General features: G+C 44.6%; 1 protein-coding gene across 1 annotated transcript in view; it reads right to left on the bottom strand.

Annotated features, from left to right (window-relative positions):
* The window catches only part of ATAD1 (ATPase family AAA domain containing 1), a 42,456-nt gene extending 31,382 nt beyond the window's left edge, over window positions 1-11,074 (bottom strand). The window contains exons 1-3 of the mRNA XM_082267569.1: window positions 10,949-11,074; window positions 6,129-6,293; window positions 3,096-3,194 (exon numbers count right to left, since the gene is read on the bottom strand). Of these exons, the coding sequence (XP_082123695.1) occupies window positions 3,096-3,194; window positions 6,129-6,290 (261 nt within the window). The 5' untranslated portion in view covers window positions 6,291-6,293; window positions 10,949-11,074. The remainder of the gene's footprint in view (window positions 1-3,095; window positions 3,195-6,128; window positions 6,294-10,948) is intronic.
* Window positions 11,075-20,961: the final 9,887 nt, after the last annotated feature.

Here is a 20,961-nt window from a genome sequence, read left to right as displayed (position 1 = left end):
AAAAAGAAAAGCGCACACATGCAAAATAAATGACTATCAAATATGGAGACAATCCATGAATAAAAATGGGGATTTAGTCCCACCATATATTTATGGATAGTGTAGGACCCACTGATAATGGGGTACTTTGACGCAGTGGTGGGCTTGAGCACGATATGGCCATATGGCGGGACTAAATCCCCATTTTTATTTATGGATTGTCTCCATATTTGATAGTCATTTGTTTTGCATGTGTGCGCTATTCTTTTTTAATATACATGTTGCTTGGTCCATAGCTGCACTGGCTTTAGATATACATGTTCAGGGTTTGCTCCCCCAATTTTTTGCTTGTTTATTATGTATTCGGTCTGACCAGACTTCTGAGGTTGAGCATCCCATCCCCCACACACACCTGTACTCTATTGGTGTCCACTATCAAGTAGATATAGGAGAAGTCCCCTGTAGTGCATTAGCACATCTTTCCCAGCAAGGAGTGTTGTCTCCAAGGGTAAGAGAGGTTGGATTCACCCCTTTTTTAGGGATAGTGTAGGACCCACTGATAATGGGGTACTTTGACGCAGTGGTGGGCTTGAGCACGATATGGCCATATGGTGGGACTAAATCCCCATTTGTATTTATGGATTGTCTCCATATTTGATAGTCATTTCTTTTGCATGTGTGCGCTATTCTTTTTTAATATTTACCATATGACTATTCATGATTGCACTATTAGGATTTAGCGCCGCTTCCTATTTTTATAAAGCCTGAATACAACTAATACTTTCCAAGCAGTTACAGCAGTGTTTTTTTCTATATTTTGGGATAAAGGTTTCAAATAAATGAATAACAGCTGTTTATTTATATCAGAGTAAAAATATCTAAAATCACTCCAGCAGTGCTTAACCTAATTTAGAAGTTGAAAGGAGCCTCTACCTCCCAGTGATAGAAGTATAAACACATGAAAATCAATGTCCATCCAATATTCATAAAAGTCCATCAATAATTACATGCAGTTCACTTCAAATCGCCACTTAGTGCAACAAGTGTGATTCACTCCCAGCCATCACTGTTCGGCAAAACACGCTTAGGGCTCCAGTCACAATGTAGATTCTGGGTCGGCTCTTTACCATCCAATAATCATCTTCAAGTTAGACTAAAAATGTAAACAAAGAGTACACAAGCGATCCTCATAGTGTAATCCCATTCAAATGGCTCTTTATTAAAATAGTTTAACCAGTTGCTGACCGCCCCCACCCGCTGATTTACTGCGTGCCGGGGCGGCTTGGCTGCACAAAATCACATAGATCACGTAGACACAGTGGGAGGCGGGCCGTGGGAGGAGCAGCGGCGATCGCCACCGCCCTCCTATGATCCTCACAGAAACCAACAGATGATCCGCATGCTTATGTAAACATAGCAGGTGAGTCTTCTGTCACACAGGCAGAGAGAGATTAGGAGTTTCAGCTAAGCTGAAACCCCGATCTCTCTGTCCCTGTCGCAGAGCCCATCCCCCCCACAGTCAGTAAGCATTGTTAGGCATACATTAACCCCTTTGATCACCCCCAGTGTCAACCCCTTCCCTGCCAGTGTCATTTATGAAGTAGAAGTGCATATTATTTAGCACTGATTACTGTATCATGTCACTGGTTCCCAAAAAGTGTCAAAAATGTCAGTTCGGGGTCCGATCTGTCCACCGCAATGTCGTAGTCCTGCTACAAATTGCTTATTGCGGCCATTACTAATTAAAAAAAAAGTCCAAAAATCTATCCCGTAGTTTGTAAACGCTATAACTTCTGCGTAAACCAATTAAAATACGCTTTTTGGGATTTTTTTTACCAAAAATATGTAGCAGAATACAAATGGACCTAAACTGATAAAATAAAATTAGATTTTTTAATTTTTTTTTTATTGGGAATGTTTTATAGCAGATAGTAAAAAATATTGTGTTTTTTTCAAAAGTGTCGCTATTTTTTTATAGCGCAAAATCAAACCCGCAGAGGTGATCAAATACCACCAAAAGAAAGCTCTATTTGTGGGAAAAAAAGGACATCAACTGTATTTGGGTACAGCGTCGCATGACCGTGCAATTTTTTGCTAAAGTAACACAATGCCGAATTGCAAAAAATGGCCTGGTCATTAAGGGGGTAAAACCTTCCAGTGTTGAAGTGGTTAAAATTCGCACTCACAAACATATGTAAACAAATGCGTTTTCCAAGTGTAAGTCAGGCTGTGCCAAGCATTACATCACGTCTCGCCTCTCTCCCAGATCGATGTCACATCCACTCATTACTGACATCACTTCCTGACATTTTATACTTCCAACTTCCTCTGAGAGCCTTCAGGGTGTGACGTTGATCCGGGAGAGCAGTGAGACATGATGTTATGCTTGGCACAGCTTGTCACAGACTGACTTACACTTGGAAAACGCATTTGTTTACATAGGTTTGTGAGTGTGAATTTTAAACAATTTTAATAAAAAGCCATTTAAATGGGGGTTAGGCTATGAGGATCCCTTGTGTCCACTTTTTTTAAATTTTGAATCTAACTAAATGGTGATTATTGGAGGGTAAATAGCCGATCAGAAGTCTACATTGTGACTGGACTTAGCATGTTTTGCCGATCAGTGATCAGAGGCAATTACTGGCAGTGAGTGAGGTGCCACGAGGGAAGTGAATCACACCTGTTGCACTAAGTGGTGATTTATCTACCACTGGGTGGTGGAGGCTCCTTTCAACTTCTAGATTAGGTTAAGCGCTGCTGGAGTGAATTTAGATATTTTTACTCTAATATATTACATTGGTTTAAATAAAGCAGCAGCTACCTAGAATTGTATGTGATTTTAGTGTTTATCTACTTCCAAGAGCACAAAGTTCTGTGTAGGAGATATGAAACAGCTTTCTATTGTAAACAACTGTCAGTGTTAAATTGTTCATCTCAACTCAGGGAGTTGAAACATAACAGACTTACTGGCTGGTAAGTGTTACGTAACAAACAGCATCATAATGTCCCTTTTTGTTTTGCCCATAGTTCTGTTTAAGAAAGACATGGTACCCTACTTTCAAAATAAAAAAAGCTTTCAGAAAACAAGTGAGGTTACTGTGCCATTTACAACATACCAGCATGCTGAGTGGGTCGACAAGATGGGCTGCAATGCTCATTTCATATTCAGTGAGCTTAACGTTCTTTACACCAATCTGTCTCATTAGTTTCTCAGCCTGAAAAGCAGAACAGACACACAAAACAACTTCATTATTAAGCAAACAAAAGACATTTTAGCAGTTTACCTAATAAGCACCAGCACACATTGGTGTTCATACTGTGTTTGCTTCATATTTATATTGTGTCTGGGTGAGTTTGCTCTGGGTCAGTTCAAAGATTTTTTTTTTGTTTTAGTGAATGCTTGTACACACTGATTTACCTAAAAAGTGTAACTGTAGTGATTTAAAGCTTCCAGGTGTCATCTGCAAGTAGTGTCAGTTTTCTTCTAAAACACCGCAGTAGACCCTAACTATATGCACATACCAAACTTCTGCCAGGAAAGGGATTGGCAGCCACTGGAGCCAACCTGGAGGAGTGGTGGAGAAAACACAAATTGTTCAAAACAGGTTAAGAAAAAGCCTGATTGGCTGGGTCTATGTCACCTGGCTTAGCGTCAGTCAGTAGTGGTTAGGTTATGGTAAACCTTAGCCATGAAATATGAACAAAGCATTTTCCTCTATAGTGTGTACTTGTCTTAATTAAGAGCACTAAGCGTCATATCAGTCTGCTGCTTCGTTCCTCTATCAGCATGAATCACTTCTGACAAGTTTTCCTGACAACAAGAGAAAAAAGGTGACAGGGGAGGGATCTCCAGCTGATCAACAGTCTAAGCTCTGTTCCTGTAGGCTATGTGAAGGAGTTTGTGTCTCTTTCTTCTAGTCAGCGCTCAGAGCTCACAGATTTTCAGGATGTAATTTCAGTTCTCGGCCCCCTTTTTTCTGACAGTTCAGACAAGCTTATAAATTCTGCATTTTGAAGGGATGCATAAAACAGAAGACTGCAGATAAACAGGTACATCTTACGTGGGATGAGTTGTTTCATCTCTGTATATCACCTAAGGTCATTCACTTCACGGGGTATATGTGAGGGTTTACAACCCCTTCAAAGTCTTTTAAACAAAACAAGGTTAGAGGAGTGTTAAAATATGTTTATGTAAAATGTAAGCTTTAAAAGGATAAGTTCACCTGTTGGAACATGTAACATGTTCCAACAGTAGCAGCCATTCCCATGATGCCCCTCCTCCCTAGTGACAGCGGGCAGGCATCTTCTCAGGGCACCCGCCGTCACTGTTTGAAAATACAGTGAAAGCGCAGGGCTCCGCCTGACATCCTTTGCGGCTCCTGGTTTGTAGTTTAAATGAACTACCATGGCACGGTTGAGTGCTCTGTTTGTTCACTCATTCTTGCTGTCAGTGTGTATCTGCTTGCCCATACGAGGTACGAGCAGACAGATACACTGACAGGTCTGCAGAAGTCCTGCATGGCCCCTGCAATCTGCTGATCATGGGTGCAATGCTTTTAAAGGCTTCAAGTAAAAGAAATAATATATGCACATTTTTTACCTGCAAAAAGATGTGCATTTATTTTTTTAAAAAGGTTAAACTTATCCTTTAAGCCTGCTTTAACTTGCATTAAAGTGGTAGTAAACCCACTTTTTCATCTTTTACCTACAGGTAAGCCTGTAATAAGGCTTACCTGTAGGTACTGTGAATATCTCCTAAACTTGCACCGTTTATGACATATTCAGAGTTCATGTGCTGTGAAGGTCCACCTTACTGCAAAGGACCTTCAGAGATTGTGCCATAAACAGCAGCTCCCACATTATGTGAAGGAGTGATGTAATTGCCCTCCCCCGGCCACTCATGTAGTCGGAGACGCAAACCTGTAAGGAAGACCATGTGAACATAGAAGCCCTCTCAGCGGTAACAGGGCGGCGCCTTAGGGCTTCCTTTTAAGGGGATTCTCATGTGTTAGTATGCATCGCAATATGACATTGCCCTGCAGGGGAATTTTTTTTTTCCACCTTCAACTGCGAACTGCGGCTAACTACTCCTTTAAAAGCATCCGAATAAAAAATAAAGTACTGATGTCTGATGAAAACCCAGTTAAAGCTAAACTCATTAGTTGTGCATGTGCCTTAAGGTATTTGGAGGCATATATTGGTTATCATCTACTTTGGCCAGTGTATACTAAGCATCAATTCCATGTCACTGGGCACCAACAGCTCCTTATGTATGTGCCCAGCAGAAAATTCTAGTTCTCAGCCAAGATAAGTAACAGAAGTGCCCTTCTGCACCCTGCTTTCTCTAATCATAAACATAACTTTTTGGAAAGATTTCTAACGAAAACAAATTTGTTGGCAATAAGAGTGTCTGTATATCCAAACACCATCTGAATGCATGAAGAATTAAAGTAGCACTGCAAACAAACAGCTGATCGCTGAAAAAGTTTAAATATGTGTGTAGATGTGGACAGTTTTGCCTGTCAAAAGATTTCAGTTCTGCTTAATATTGCGATTCATAATTCCCTCCTATACCGCACAGCCAGGCAGAATAGTCTACTCCTTCCTGCCTGTGCAGTGCAGCAGCAATATGTGAATCAGGGGACTGGCTGAACAGAATTAAACCTCATTACCAAAGTCTATATAGGTTCTTTTTAGTGTCATTTATTGTAGGATATGCTGTTGGTTTCATAGGATTATCACAATTCATGTTGTTTGAATAAGTGCAAAATCAACTAAAAAATACACACATCTTTTAGCAGGTAAAAGAGTAAACATACGATATGTACTTCAATTGTGAGCTGCCTGGAGTTCCTTCTTAAGAAACATTACCAGACAGTACAACATTGTTGATTTATCTATATTATTTTCATGTACCCTTTTTTATCTGGAGCATAGCTGATTCTGGACAATGTTTAATATTTGGTATCTGATATCTATCACATAATGAAGCTAAACTATATAAAAAGCAACAGAAAGACTATAGCTGTGTAGCCCATAGCAAAGTAATATTGGCTATTTTTTCCCCCCAAAATATTCAAAGGAAAAAAATTTAGTGGGTCTCCTGATGTAATTTATTTTGATGATCTTTATTCATGATACTACTTTACCTGCTTCTGAGCTTCGATTTTCTGTTTTCTGGTAGGATCTATGGCATCAACCATCCATTTAATTGTGAAGTAGGTAACTGCACCAAATATTGTTAGTCTGAAGATCAAGCCAACAACTTCATTCCGGCTAAGAGGGCGAGAAAAGGCTTCTGTGTGGACCATTTTCTACAATACAAGGCAAAGTTAAAGTTTTTAAAACTACATCCCCACCTGGTGGCTACCAGTGGTAATGAAAAAATAGCAACATTTGAGGAAAAAAGGACTGACACAAATATAGGTTATTCATTTCCATATATATGATGTGTATATATATATATATATATATATATATATATATATATATACATACACACACACACACACACACACACACACACACACACACACACACGAGGGTCCTTACCACATTTTTTTTAACTCTTTTTATTCAGAAATTAAAAAACAAATTACATTAATTATACTAAACTGAAAGATTAGCCAGTTTGCCAGACAGACTAGTCACATGACACTCTCGGACACAACCAATTACTACTCCTCCCGCCCTCACCATTTCAAGTGAAAATATATAAAAGTGCAGAAACTTTTTGAAGCCCCCTTTGTATATATGTCAAACTAAACGTTATTCACATGCAGGCACAGACTGACCACCACAGTCATGACTCCCAGAGGCATAATGGGATTTATAGTCTCACTAAAGCTGGAGTGCCACAGTTGCCTACCCCTGTCCTAGGGTATGTGCCCGACCTGCAGCCTTGTAAAGTTCCAGTCACACTGCAGTTAAGCAGTGGATACTTTGCTGTGTGTTCATAACAGGCTTAACGCCACCTCTGGATGCAATAACACTGTGCTATGGCTGCATACAAATTGAGTGATTATCTGTGGCCAGTTTGTGTCCCCCCTGGATGCACACGGTCTGCGACCTGAATCGGGTAGGGGCTTTACTCACATGTAACTGCTTAGATAAGCGGGTTACATGCAAACAGCGCCAGTGCCAGCCATGGGGCTCGTTTAGGTTTGCGATTGGAGGGAGGTAAAACTCTGCAGTTGAACTTAGTTTTCACCACCCCTCAACCACTCCCTCTTTTGCTGCAGGGGCAATTGCCGGGGTGTTCCCATGCTGCGGGTGCAATGCTCTGTGGCCAAAATTGTCCCAGTGGGCAGTACTGCCTGCTGGGCACAACTATTTCAAGTGAAGGGGGCCATGCTGCAATGGCACACAATGCAAATGTTTGTCCAGCATTTATAGGGTGGAACCAGGAGGTGAGGAGGCAATACAACACCTCCTTTCTGCATGTCAAATGCTCTCTGAAGAGAAACCTGTATGTGGGCAACTCTTCGGAGAGCAAAGGAGGTGTAAACAAGCCCAAAGATTTGTATAGATTATAAATCTGACACAGTACCTTGGACTCAGAGCTCAAGAACTTTGTACCACAGGCAGCCATCACCCACTTTGGTGTGCTGAATGGACTATTCTGTGGGACTTTTGCTCAGGACGACATTGATGGCACCTGGCCGGTGATGTGTTGCTTTAAAGAGGTTATAAACCCATCAAATTTTTTTTTTTTTCAACAGGAAAGAGAAACACATAATGAGCTAGTATGCATCGCATACTAGCTCATTATGAAATACTTACCTTAGAACGAGCCCCCGCCGTTTACCTGTATGACGGGGACATGTTCAGTCGCCTGTCTTCCGAGCCAACGCTCACGACACGGGACTCAGAAGGAACGGCACCAGCGGAGTTCCTTCAGAGCGCATGCGCCAGTGACGTCACTGGCTGCATGTAAGGTAAATATCTCCTAAACTGTACATGTTTAGGAGATATTTACAGTACCTATAGGTAAGCCTTATCATAGTCTTACCTATAGGTAAAAGTTGCAGAGGAGGGTTTACTTCCTCTTTAAGGATGCTTTATGGTGCTCCAGAAAGTGCCTCATTCACCAACGGGAGAGCATGTCCATTGAGAACTGTCACAGACTGGTCCATGATCAGCTCAAGAGACTATAACCTGATGGACTTCAAGGAGGAAGAGGACATTTGAAGATTTCCCCTTCCTCCATTCTCCCTTTTGTGTCTTTGTCCTTTCAATAAAGCCTCTGCCTGTGAAATATTTTCCCCAACCCTTAAGCCTCGTTACACACAATCAGATTATCGGATACATTTTAGTTTTTTGTTGCATGCTAGTCTCATATGGAAAGTGAAGAGGTTACTTTCATACGAAAATTGTCGTACGACAGAATTCTACTCCAGAAGTGATGTCATGTGCTGAATTGTTTTGTATGTATTCTTTAGTTTCTGAGCATGCCTAGTCTTGCTCTTATGATTTTTTTCGGACGAAAACTGTGCTAATTAAACGAAAATCGGACGTTGTGTTCACATACGATAAAAATTTTATAGCCTGCAAATCCAGTTTTTGTCGTCCGAAAATTCGTAATCGGCTGTCGAAAGCACTATACTAACAATCCAAAAATCGGCAAATCGTTCGTCGGACTAAATTTTACTTCAGACTTTCTTACTTGTGTACGGCCTTTAGGCCCGGTTCACACTGGTGCGACATACGCTCTGACTTTGAGAGCACATGCCGCATGACAAGTATAAATCAATGGTTCCCTACGAGAGCTGTATTAACAGGTCTGACTTTGATATGACTTCAGTGTCATAGAGCAGTGATGGCGAACTTTGACACCCCAGATCTTTTGGAACTACATGTCCCATGATGCTCATGCACACTGCAGTGTAGTTGAGCATCATGGGAAATGTAGTTCCAAAACATGTGGGGTGCCAAGGTTCACCATCACTGCCATAGAGTGTAAAAAGTCACACTAAGTTGGACTTAAAGCGGAGTTCCACCCAAAAGTGGAACTTCCGCTTTAGGTAGTTCTAACCCCCTGACATGCCATATTTGGCATGTCATTTTTTTGGGGGGGGGAGCGGGTACCTAGTTTTGACAGGTACCCGCTCCCACTTCCGCTCGGAGCGCCGCGGCACCCTAAGCGGAAGTTCTCCTTTCCCCCTCCCTGCAATCTTCTGGGACATGTCAGAGGTCCCAGAAGATTGCCAGCCAATCACGACGCGTAGCGCAACTCGCGCGTGCGCAGTGCGTACCCAGCTGTGAAGCCGCAAACTGTCACAGCCGGGTGCCCACAGCAGTGATGCCGGTGCCGCAGAGCAGAGAGGGAGAAGAGCGAGGCTTTGGGCGGCCGCATCGCTGGACCGTTGGACAGGTGAGTGTGTGTTTAGGCTTGAACTCCGCTTTAAGTTGCAGGGAAAAATCAGATCTGTAGTCATACTACATTTGTGTCGGAGCAGTGTGAACATAGCCTTATCCCTCTTCCCTCTCTCCCATCACACCTGCTGCCTATTGAATTGCTTTTGAAATGTTTGTAATGTTGCACACCTTGTTTTAGTTGCGGTCCTATGTAGGATGTGCGGGGGAGGGGTTCAAAGGATAAGTTCACCCATATTCAGGTTGTAGCATGTTATGAACGGATCGGCCCCCGCACCTCCCCAATCCCCGCATGTGACAGCTAGCGGGGTTCTTCTCCCTCCCCACTGTCACAGTTTTTAAAAAAACATGGCCAAACGAGGCTCCGCCCACCCGTGTCACTGAATAACAGGACTCTGCACACTGAATAATACAAGGTCTGGCAGCCTTTGCGGCTGTGGGCTTGTAGATTTTGACATGAACTGCCATGGCACTGTGGAGCGCCAGGGTAGTTCATTCATGGTTCCTGTCAGTTTGTATCTGCTTACCCATATAGGATGTCTAGGGAAGTAGATACACTGGCAGATCTCATGGTGACCTGCATGGCACCAGCGATCTATTGATTGCTGGTACAAAGCTTTACAGGCTCCAAAAAAAATGCTTTTTTTTTTTACCTGCAAAAAAATTAGCATTTAGTATTTTCTTTGAAAAAGTGAACTTATCCTTTAACTCAGGTTCTGCACGTCAGATATTGTGCCGCTAGTTCGGTAATACATCTCGGTAGATGCTTTTTGGGGGTAAGCAGCGTCAACTATGACATAATGGTTTACATAAAGGGTGAATGTATTTCTTGTGTGAATTGGAGAGTATTGTAATGTAGTGTATCTGTGCTGCATTGCAGTACAGAGTGGAATGTACCCAAATTATTTTGGTTTTTTTATATCAGCAAAAAATGTAATCTGACAGGCATGAGCGGGCAGGGTTTATAATCGCAGCAAGAATCCACTGATCTGCTGATACTTTCAGGTGTCCAGCCCTGCCTGCTGCTAGACTGCCATGTGAATGTAGCCTTACAGACTGTGGGAGCACTCCGCACACAGGGGGGCCCTCATCAAAGGAGGAGCCCATCTATATCTGCTGTGCATGGCGTGCCCACTGAGGGCCCCGTCATGGTAGGTCCCGTCATCTATAAAAGGTGACATGTTTACTGACATTTTATTGTAATCTGTGGAAAGCTGACATTACTGAGGGAAGAAATCTCAACAAAAGGAAATCAATGACAATATATATATTATAAACCTATAAAGTATTATGGGGTCTCCCTCTGTAGTGAATGCATGGAGCCAGCCTGCCTACTCTATCTATACACACAGGACAGGCAGACAGGAGAGCTCCGGGGACAGAACAGAAGAGGCACCTCAGTGCACACAATGGCCTCTGACACACAGCTGAGCACCCACAAAACTGACAGTACCGTGTCCCCTGGTGACCTTCCCCCCGGCTGCCTGTCCCCTAAACCCGGTCTGCTCCTCCATACACCCGGAACCAAGCGAGCACAGACAGCCGGGTCACCCCACACAGGACCTCATGTTAAAGCCAAGGTGAAACCACTCACCGGCTTGATGACACCGCTGGTCCAGGAAGTGAAAACCAAAAGCAGCAGTAACAGGAAGAGTGCACTCACAATACCTTCCCCGGGAAGCTGCGACACTTCAGTTCCGCTATACCAGTCATAGGACCCGTCAGTGTGTATGCTGCGCATGTGCGCAATTCTGCTGGTTACCTGAAATGTAATGTATATGAATGTGAATACATAGTTGCCAACATTAAAAAAAAAAAAATTCCAGGGACACTTTGCAGCACAACTATTAATTACTTGCCACACCCACTTACATGAAGCTCCGCCCACTCTGCATAATTAATCTTGCCTATTTATCAGATTATAGACTGAGTCTACTCAATAAAGAGAGAATTACAGGAAACTAAAAAGGGAATTTCAAACTTAAGGCCACAGTAGCAGAGTTGGAAAAATGATCCCATTCAGCTGCACTACTTCTGCGTAACATTTACGGGCAGCCCGATTAACCACTTAAGCCCCGGGAGATTTTACCCCCTTCCTGACCAGGGGGTATTTTGCAATTCTGCACTGCGTGACTTTAACGGACAATTGCGCGGTCGTGCGACGCTGTACCCAAACGAATTTGACGTCCTTTTTTTCCCACAAACAGAGCTTTCTTTTGGTGGTATTTGATCACCTGTGCGATTTTTTGATCATGCGCTATAAACAAAAAAGGAGCTTAAGTTTTGCAAAAATAACAATATTTTTCACATTTTTTTATATGAAATTCCCCCCCCAAAAAAATTGAAAAATCAAAATTATTTTAAATTTTTGGCCAATTTGTTTTCTGCTACATATGTTTGGTAAAAAAAATCACAATAAGCGTATTTTGATTGGTTTGCGCAAAAGTTATTGCGTTTACTAACTAAGGGAAAGATTTTTGTCATTTTTGTTGTTTTTTTTAACGCGTAATGGCGGCGATCTGCGATTTTTTTTTGCGGTACTGCGACATTGCGGTGGACAGATCGGACCCTTGACTGACATTTTTGACACTTTTGGGGGTACCAGTGACATTACTACAGTAATCAGTGCTATACATATGCACTGTTACTGCAAAAATGGCACTGCGAGGGAAGGGGTTAACTTTATTGGAGAGGGAGGGGTTAAGTGTGTCCCTAGGGGCGTGTTTCTAACTGTCATTGGATGTGGCTAGTGGTGTAATAGCACAGATCAACGGTCCTACATAGCAGGACCGAGTGATCTGTGTTTTTACACAGGGGAGAATGACAGGCGGCGTTGTTTACATTAGCCGCCTGCCTTTCTCCCTCTCTGCCCGACGATCGCGAGTGACTGGAGGACATCGGGTCCGCCGGTCACACGCACCGGCTTCGTCGGGTACGAGCGGGGGCGGGAGCGTGCCTCCGGCGGCGCGCGCTCGCCTCCTATTCGCTCCCAGGCTAGTGACGTACCGGTACGTCACTTTGCCCGGGAGGGGCTGACCGCCGCCGTATATAGTTGGGCGGCGGTTGGCAAGTGGTTAACAGGCGCTTCCAGGGACAATATAAATTACCTGGGACAGGCTCCTATTTGCAGGGACTGTCCCATCAAAAAAGGGACAGTTGGCAAGTATGTGAATATGAAATATAATGTAATGACAATGAAAAACAGATCTGTCCCCCGGCCAACAAAATTGAGGGATTATTACCAGTGTTCTGTCAAAAAAACTCCAATTGGCCAAGAACTCCAAACACGTTACTTCCAGTGAGTGTACACCAGGAATAATGGGAGATTTCGACCAGTTGGTGTTTTCACAGAACTGGCAGCAGCCTATACCCTCTGGTACACGCTATAATGAGTGGACATTGTTAGGCCGTCGGCTAGTTGTCGCCGCCTTGGAGGCGGCCATGTTTTGGTTACTAGCGGGCGGACTAAAAATGTCCACTCATTATAGCATGTACTGGAGTGTATAGGCTCCTGTCCTGTGAAAACACCAAATGGTCGAAATCTCCAATTATTCCTGGTGTACACCCACCGGAAGTAATGTGATTGGAGTTTGCGGCAAGTTAAAGTTTTCGGCAGAACACCGGTGCTGTCCTGTGAAAACACCAACTGGTCGAAATCTCCAATTATTCCTTGTGTACACTCACCGGGAGTAACGTGATTGGAGTTCTCGGCAAGTTGAAGTTTTTGGCAGAACACCGGTGCTGTTCAGTGAAAACACCTACTGGTTGAAATCTGCATTCATTGCTGTTGGAGAGTCACTGGAAGTGACGTGTTGGAGATTTTGGCGAGTTGAAGTTTTCAGCAGAACACCTGTGTTCTGTCAGAATAGCAAACCCGGTGGATTAAGTAATGGAAGTGACGGTCCATTAGCTGCGCACGTGTTACACTGCTACCAGGTTTGATAATCTGACAGAACACCTGAAGTCAGAAGGCAGCAGTGGACATCTTACTACACCCAGCTACGTCTTGAATTTCAGAGTAATTTTAGCAATAGAGTGAGCGTATATAAATACATAAAATACATTGACATCTGTGATGCTGTTTTGATGTTACATCAAAACTTTGCTGTTTGAAAGAAGCTGGACACCAGCAGTAGGAAGTAGTGATGTCGCGAACCTAAAATTCGCGAACGGCGAACGCGAACATCGGCAAATGTTCGCGAACCGGGCGAACCGCCATAGACTTCAATAGGCAGGCGAATTTTAAAACACACAGGGACTCTTTCTGGCCACAATAGTGATGGAAAAGTTGTTTCAAGGGGACTAACACCTGGACTGTGGCATGCCGGAGAGGGATCACGCAAAAAAAAAGTTCTTAAAAATTATAATTTTTTGATAGAGAGCCAATTATTTGAAAAATTAAAAAAAAATAAAAATAAAAAATTTCTTTGGATTTAGCATCTGGGGGGTCTAAAAAGTGTACCTGTCAAGTTTCAGCTCTGTAGCATGTCCAGAACCCCTAAAAAACAGCATTTTTCTTATATTTTCAGGAATACGGCTTCTCTGCGGCTGGCTTTTTCTCTTGCAGGCATTTAGCGGGCATTTTTTTAGGCAGGCATGTCATTTTTTGTATTTAGTGTCTGGAGGGTCTAAAAAGTGTACCTGTCAAGTTTCAGCTCTGTAGCATGTCCAGAACCCCTAAAAAACAGCATTTTTCTTATATTTTCAGGAATATGGCTTCTCTGCGGCTGGCTTTTTTTCTTGCAGGCATTTAGCGGGCATTTTTTTTAGGCAGGCATGTCATTTTTTGTATTCAGTGTCTGGGGGGTCTAAAAAGTGTACCTGTCAAGTTTCAGCTCTGTAGCATGTCCAGAACCCCTAAAAAACAGCATTTTTCTTATATTTTCAGGAATACGGCTTCTCTGCGGCTGGCTTTTTCTCTTGCAGGCATTTAGCGGGCATTTTTTTAGGCAGGCATGTCATTTTTTGTATTTAGTGTCTGGGGGGTCTAAAAAGTGTACCTGTCAAGTTTCAGCTCTGTAGCATGTCCAGAACCCCTAAAAAACAGCATTTTTCTTATATTTTCAGGAATACGGCTTCTCTGCGGCTGGCTTTTTCTCTTGCAGGCATTTAGCGGGCATTTTTTTAGGCAGGCATGTCATTTTTTGTATTTAGTGTCTGGGGGGTCTAAAAAGTGTACCTGTCAAGTTTCAGCTCTGTAGCATGTCCAGAACCCCTAAAAAACAGCATTTTTCTTATATTTTCAGGAATACGGCTTCTCTGCGGCTGGCTTTTTCTCTTGCAGGCATTTAGCGGGCATTTTTTTAGGCAGGCATGTCATTTTTTGTATTTAGTGTCTGGGGGGTCTAAAAAGTGTACCTGTCAAGTTTCAGCTCTGTAGCATGTCCAGAACCCCTAAAAAACAGCATTTTTCTTATATTTTCAGGAATACGGCTTCTCTGCGGCTGGCTTTTTCTCTTGCAGGCATTTAGTGGGCATTTTTTTAGGCAGGCATGTAATTTTTTTGTATTCAGTGTCTGGGGGGTCTAAAAAGTGTACCTGTCAAGTTTCAGCTCTGTAGCATGTCCAGAACCCCTAAAAAACAGCATTTTTCTTATATTTTCAGGAATATGGCTTCTCTGCGGCTGGCTTTTTTTCTTGCAGGCATTTATCGGGCATTTTTTTAGGCAGGCATGTCATTTTTTGTATTTAGTGTCTGGGGGGTCTAAAAAGTGTACCTGTCAAGTTTCAGCTCTGTAGCATGTCCAGAACCCCTAAAAAACAGCATTTTTCTTATATTTTCAGGAATATGGCTTCTCTGCGGCTGGCTTTTTCTCTTGCAGGCATTTAGCGGGCATTTTTTTAGGCAGGCATGTCATTTTTTGTATTTAGTGTCTGGGGGGTCTAAAAAGTGTACCTGTCAAGTTTCAGCTCTGTAGCATGTCCAGAACCCCTAAAAAACAGCATTTTTCTTATATTTTCAGGAATACGGCTTCTCTGCGGCTGGCTTTTTCTCTTGCAGGCATTTAGCGGGCATTTTTTTAGGCAGGCATGTCATTTTTTGTATTTAGTGTCTGGGGGGTCTAAAAAGTGTACCTGTCAAGTTTCAGCTCTGTAGCATGTCCAGAACCCCTAAAAAACAGCATTTTTCTTATATTTTTAGGAATACGGCTTCTCTGCGGCTGGCTTTTTCTCTTGCAGGCATTTAGCGGGCATTTTTTTAGGCAGGCATGTCATTTTTTGTATTTAGTGTCTGGGGGGTCTAAAAAGTGTACCTGTCAAGTTTCAGCTCTGTAGCATGTCCAGAACCCCTAAAAAACAGCATTTTTCTTATATTTTCAGGAATACGGCTTCTCTGCGGCTGGCTTTTTCTCTTGCAGGCATTTAGTGGGCATTTTTTTAGGCAGGCATGTAATTTTTTTGTATTCAGTGTCTGGGGGGTCTAAAAAGTGTACCTGTCAAGTTTCAGCTCTGTAGCATGTCCAGAACCCCTAAAAAACAGCATTTTTCTTATATTTTCAGGAATATGGCTTCTCTGCGGCTGGCTTTTTTTCTTGCAGGCATTTATCAGGCATTTTTTTAGGCAGGCATGTCATTTTTTGTATTTAGTGTCTGGGGGGGTCTAAAAAGTGTACCTGTCAAGTTTCAGCTCTGTAGCATGTCCAGAACCCCTAAAAAACAGCATTTTTCTTATATTTTCAGGAATATGGCTTCTCTGCGGCTGGCTTTTTTTCTTGCAGGCATTTATCGGGCATTTTTTTAGGCAGGCATGTCATTTTTTGTATTTAGTGTCTGGGGGGTCTAAAAAGTGTACCTGTCAAGTTTCAGCTCTGTAGTATGTCCAGAACCCCAAAAAACCAGCATTTTTCTTATAATTTTTAGTAGAAAACTAATGCAGTGTCTTTCCAGCTGTCTTTTTTTCTTTCTGGCAAGCTGAAATATGATATGCCAAGGCAAACATGCCTATCAGTTGAGCTATGACACAGACAACACTGCACACATGAGGAAATATGTAAAACAAAAAACAGGAAAAGGAAATTAGGTGACGGTCACAAAACATGATATTGTGATTGGCCAAATAAAAAGTCGCCTCGCGATGAGGTCGCGCCAAAGTCGCGCTAAGTCGCGCCAAAGTCGCACTGGAAGCGACGCTACTTTAGTGGTAGCGGCAGTGTAAACCAGCACTAAAACATCCAGTGTGTGAATACGATCAGGTATGATGTTTTATCGGTCAAGTAGTGTAAGGGTTACGCCCGTCGCCCGCTTCACAGTGACAGACCAAACTCTGACAGACCAAACTCCCCGTTTAACAGTCAGTCAGTCCATTTGCACAACCGCAAACTCCCCATTTGCACAAGGTTGGATACCAGCTAGCCATGTCCCGTTCCTTGTCCTCACTGACATCATTGAAGGTCTCTTCCTCCACCCAGCCACGTACAACACCAAGGGTCCCCGAAAGGTGACAACAAGCCCCCTGGGACGCCTGCTGTGGCTGGTATTCCACCTCCTCAAAGCCAACATCCTCCTCTGACTTCTCTTCTTCAGACTCCTCTCTCTGCGTTGCCACAGGTCCAGCAATTGACAACGACAAGGCTGCTTCTGGTGGTGATGGGGACCACAACTCTTCCTCTTCATGCTCATCTACAGCCTGATCCAGTACTCTTCGCAGGGCACGCTCCAGAAAAAACGCATATGGGATGAGGTCGATGATGTTGCCTTGGGTTCGACTGACCACCAGGGTTGTCACCTCCGCAAAAGGACGCATGAGCCTACAGCCATTGTTCATGAGCATTCAGTAACGCGGCCAAAAAATACCCAGCTCCGCAGAAAGAATGAAAGAAAATGAATGTTTTTTCTATGAAAAATTATCCTGCGGATCGCTTTTGGTCTGTTCACAATGAAGCAACGACCTTATCATCTGGGGTGTGCCAACACAATCCTAGAGGTGATCGCTTCATTGTGATGCGCAAGCCCCTTCACCACGACAAGGTAACGATCACGAAGGGGAATTGACACATGTATGTGCCTTTTTTTTTGTTTTTTGTTTTTTTGCAGCCACAGTGTAGCACCAGAGGCCAGAAAAATTAGGCATGTACACATGCATGAAAAAGCAGGTATTGTTGCAGCCGCTGCTGTAGCAGCGGCCTGAAAAATTGAGGTTTTAAGGCAGAAAGTGCACTAAAAAATTGCGGCTTGAACCGTAGTTGGTGGCGGAGACGTCACGTAAGTCATCCGGCATGCAGAGAATGATTATATACAGCAGCGTGTGGACCATTTTTAGGCCAAGGCATCTCAGTCATCACCAGGCCTTTTTTAGTCAAATGCATCCCCCACTGTCAGTCCCTTCGGGATCCATGCCTCATTCATCTTAATAAACGTGAGGTAATCAAGACTTTTTTGACCTAGGCGACTTCTCTTCTCAGTGACAATACCTCCTGCTGCGCTGAAGGTCCTTTCTGACAGCACACTTGAAGCGGGGCAGGCCAGAAGTTCAATGGCAAATTGGGATAGCTCAGGCCACAGGTCAAGCCTGCACACCCAGTAGTCAAGGGGTTCATCGCTCCTCAGAGTGTCGATATCTGCAGTTAAGGCAAGGTAGTCTGCTACCTGTCGGTCGAGTCGTTCTCTGAGGGTGGACCCCGAAGGGCTGTGGCGATGCATAGGACTAAAAAAGCTCCGCATGTCCTCCATCAACAAGACGTCTGTAAAGCGTCCTGTCCTTGCCGGCGTGGTTGTGGTGGTAGGAGGAGGATTACTTTCACCTCTTCCCCTGTTGGATTCCCGTTGTGCTGTGACATCACCCTTATATGCTGTGTAAAGCATACTTTTTAACTTATTTTGTAGCTGCTGCATCCTTTGCGACTGCCGGTAATTGGGTAACATATCACAGACTTTCTGCTTATACCGGGGGTCTAGTAGTGTGGCCACCCAGTACAGGTCATTCTCCTTCAGCCTTTTTATACGAGGGTCCCTCAACAGGCATGACAGCATGAAAGACCCCATTTGCACAAGGTTGGATGCCGAGCTACTCATGTCCAATTCCTCGTCCTCACTGATGTCATTGAAGGTGTGTTCTTCCCCCCAGCCACGTACAACACCACGGGTACCAGATAGGTGACAACGAGCACCCTGGGATGCCTGCTGTGGTTGGTGTTCCTCCTCCTCAAAGCCACATTCCTCCTCTGACTCCTCTTCCTCACACTCCTCTTCCAGTGTTGCCGCAGGTCCAGCAATCGATGGTAAGGCTGTTTCTGGTGGTGGTGATGGTGACCACAACTCTTCCTCTTCCTCTTCACGCTCATCTACGGCCTGATCCAGCACTCTTCGCAGGGCACGCTCCAGGAAAAAAACATATGGGATGATGTCGCTGATGGTGCCTTCGGTGCGACTCACTAGGTTTGTCACCTCCTCAAAAGGACGCATGAGCCTACAGGCATTGCGCATGAGCGTCCAGTAACGTGGCAAAAAAATACCCAGCTCCGCAGAGGCTGTCCTAGCACCCCGGTCATACAAATACTCGTTGACCGCTTTTTCTTGTTGGAGCAGGCGGTCGAACATTAGCAGTGTTGAATTCCAACGTGTCGGGCTGTCGCAAATCAATCGCCTCACTGGCATGTTGTTTCGCCGCTGAATATCTGCAAAGTGCGCCATGGCCGTGTAGGAACGCCTGAAATGGCCACACACCTTCCTGGCCTGCTTGAGGACGTCCTGTAAGCCTGGGTACTTCTGCACAAAACGTTGCACAATCAGATTCAACACATGTGCCATGCACAGCACATGTGTCAACTTGCCCAAATTCAATGCCGCCAACAAATTGCTGCCGTTGTCGCACACCACTTTGCCGATCTCCAGTTGGTGCGGGGTCAGCCACTGATCCACCTGTGCGTTCAGGGCGGACAGTAGTGCTGGTCCGGTGTGACTCTCTGCTTTCAGGCAAGTCAACCCCAAGACAGCGTGACACTGTCGTATCCGGCATGTGGAATAGCCCCTGGGGAGCTGGGGGGGTGCAGTTGGTGTGGAGCAAGACGCAACAGCAGAAGAGGACTCAGCCGAGGAGGTTAGCAAAGAGGATGGAGTAGGAGGAGTAGAGGAGGTGGCAGCAGGCCTGCCTGCAAGTCGTGGCGGTGTCACCAACTCCTCTGCAGCAGAGCCACGCATTCCATGCTTGGCAGCCGCCAGCAGGTTTACCCAATGCGCAGTGTAAGTTATATACCTGCCCTGACCGTGCTTTGCAGACCAGCTATCAGTGGTCAGATGGACCCTTGCCCCAACACTGTGTGCCAGACGGGACATGATTTCCTTTTCCACAATAGAGTACAGGTTGGGGATTGCCTTTTGTGAAAAATAATTTCGGCCGGGTACCTTCCACTGCGGTGTCCCAATAGCGACAAATTTTTTGAAGGCCTCAGACTCCACCAGCTTGTATGGTAAAAGCTGGCGGGCTAAGAGTTCCGACAAGCCAGCTGTCAGACGCCGGGCAAGGGGGTGACTCTGTGAGATTGGCTTCTTACGCTCAAACATTTCCTTCACAGACACCTGACTGTGGGCAGGTGACGAGCAGGAACTGCTGAAGGTGAGAGGCGGAGGGGCGGGTTGTTGATAGGGGGCATGGAGGACAGCAGTGGTTGACGTGGCTGAAGATGCTGGACCAGGAGGGGGATGGTGGCTTTCAGTTTGTGTGCTGCTTTTACTCATGTGTTGATCCCATAGGCGTTTGTGATGTGAGATCATGTGCCTTCGCAAAGCAGTTGTACCTAGGTGGGTGTTGGACTTCCCACGACTCAGTTTCTTTTGGCACAGGTTACAAATGGCATCGCTGATATCAGAGGCAGACACACAAAAAAAATGCCACACTGCTGAGCTTTGCAAGGACGGCATTCTGGTGGTGGCAACAGCTTGCGTTGATTGGCGTGCTGTCTGGCTGACCCCGGGTGCCGAATCTACATGCTGTCTGACTGCGCCACTAGCTCCTTGCGATGACCTCCTCCCCCTGCTTCCAACTCGTCTCCTCCTCCTCTCTGTCTCCCCATCTGAACTTTCCCCCTCTTCTTCTGCTCTTCGAGCAGGCACCCAGGTGACATCCACAGACACATCGTCATCATCAGCCGCTTCACTTGACAACTCAGCAAAGGCAGCAGCAGCAGGTACAACATCATCATCATCATCATCATCATCACAATGTACGTCCATGTGTATAATGCTGCCTGACTGAGACATATCCCCGTTATCTACATTCTCTGGCACTAATAGTTGCGCATCACTTATTTCTTCCAACTGATGTGAAAATAACTCCTCTGATGGATCAAGTGAAGCGGCTGTGGTGCTAGTGTTGGTGGTGGTGCCGGCGGGCTGGCGAGTGGTAAATTGAGAGGTGCCCGAAGCTGAACCGGAGGAGGATGGTACATTAAGGTTCCGAGCGGAAGCTGTAGATGATTGGGTGTCCTGTGTAAGCCAGTCAACTATGGCCTCAGAATTTTTTGAGTTCAGGGTCTGTGGTGGCCTCTGAACACTGGGCATTATTCTAGGGCCTAAGGAAATCACAGCACCACGACCACGACGGCCCTTGCGGGGTGGCCTGCCTCTGCCTGTCATTTTTTTTAATGTGTTGTTACTGTTGTACTATGAGTG

The sequence above is a fragment of the Pelophylax lessonae genome, assembly GCF_965119305.1.
Source record: "Pelophylax lessonae genome assembly, chromosome: 9".
In the NCBI taxonomy this organism is placed as follows: domain Eukaryota; kingdom Metazoa; phylum Chordata; class Amphibia; order Anura; family Ranidae; genus Pelophylax; species Pelophylax lessonae.
This window is presented reverse-complemented; position numbering and strand designations above follow the sequence as displayed.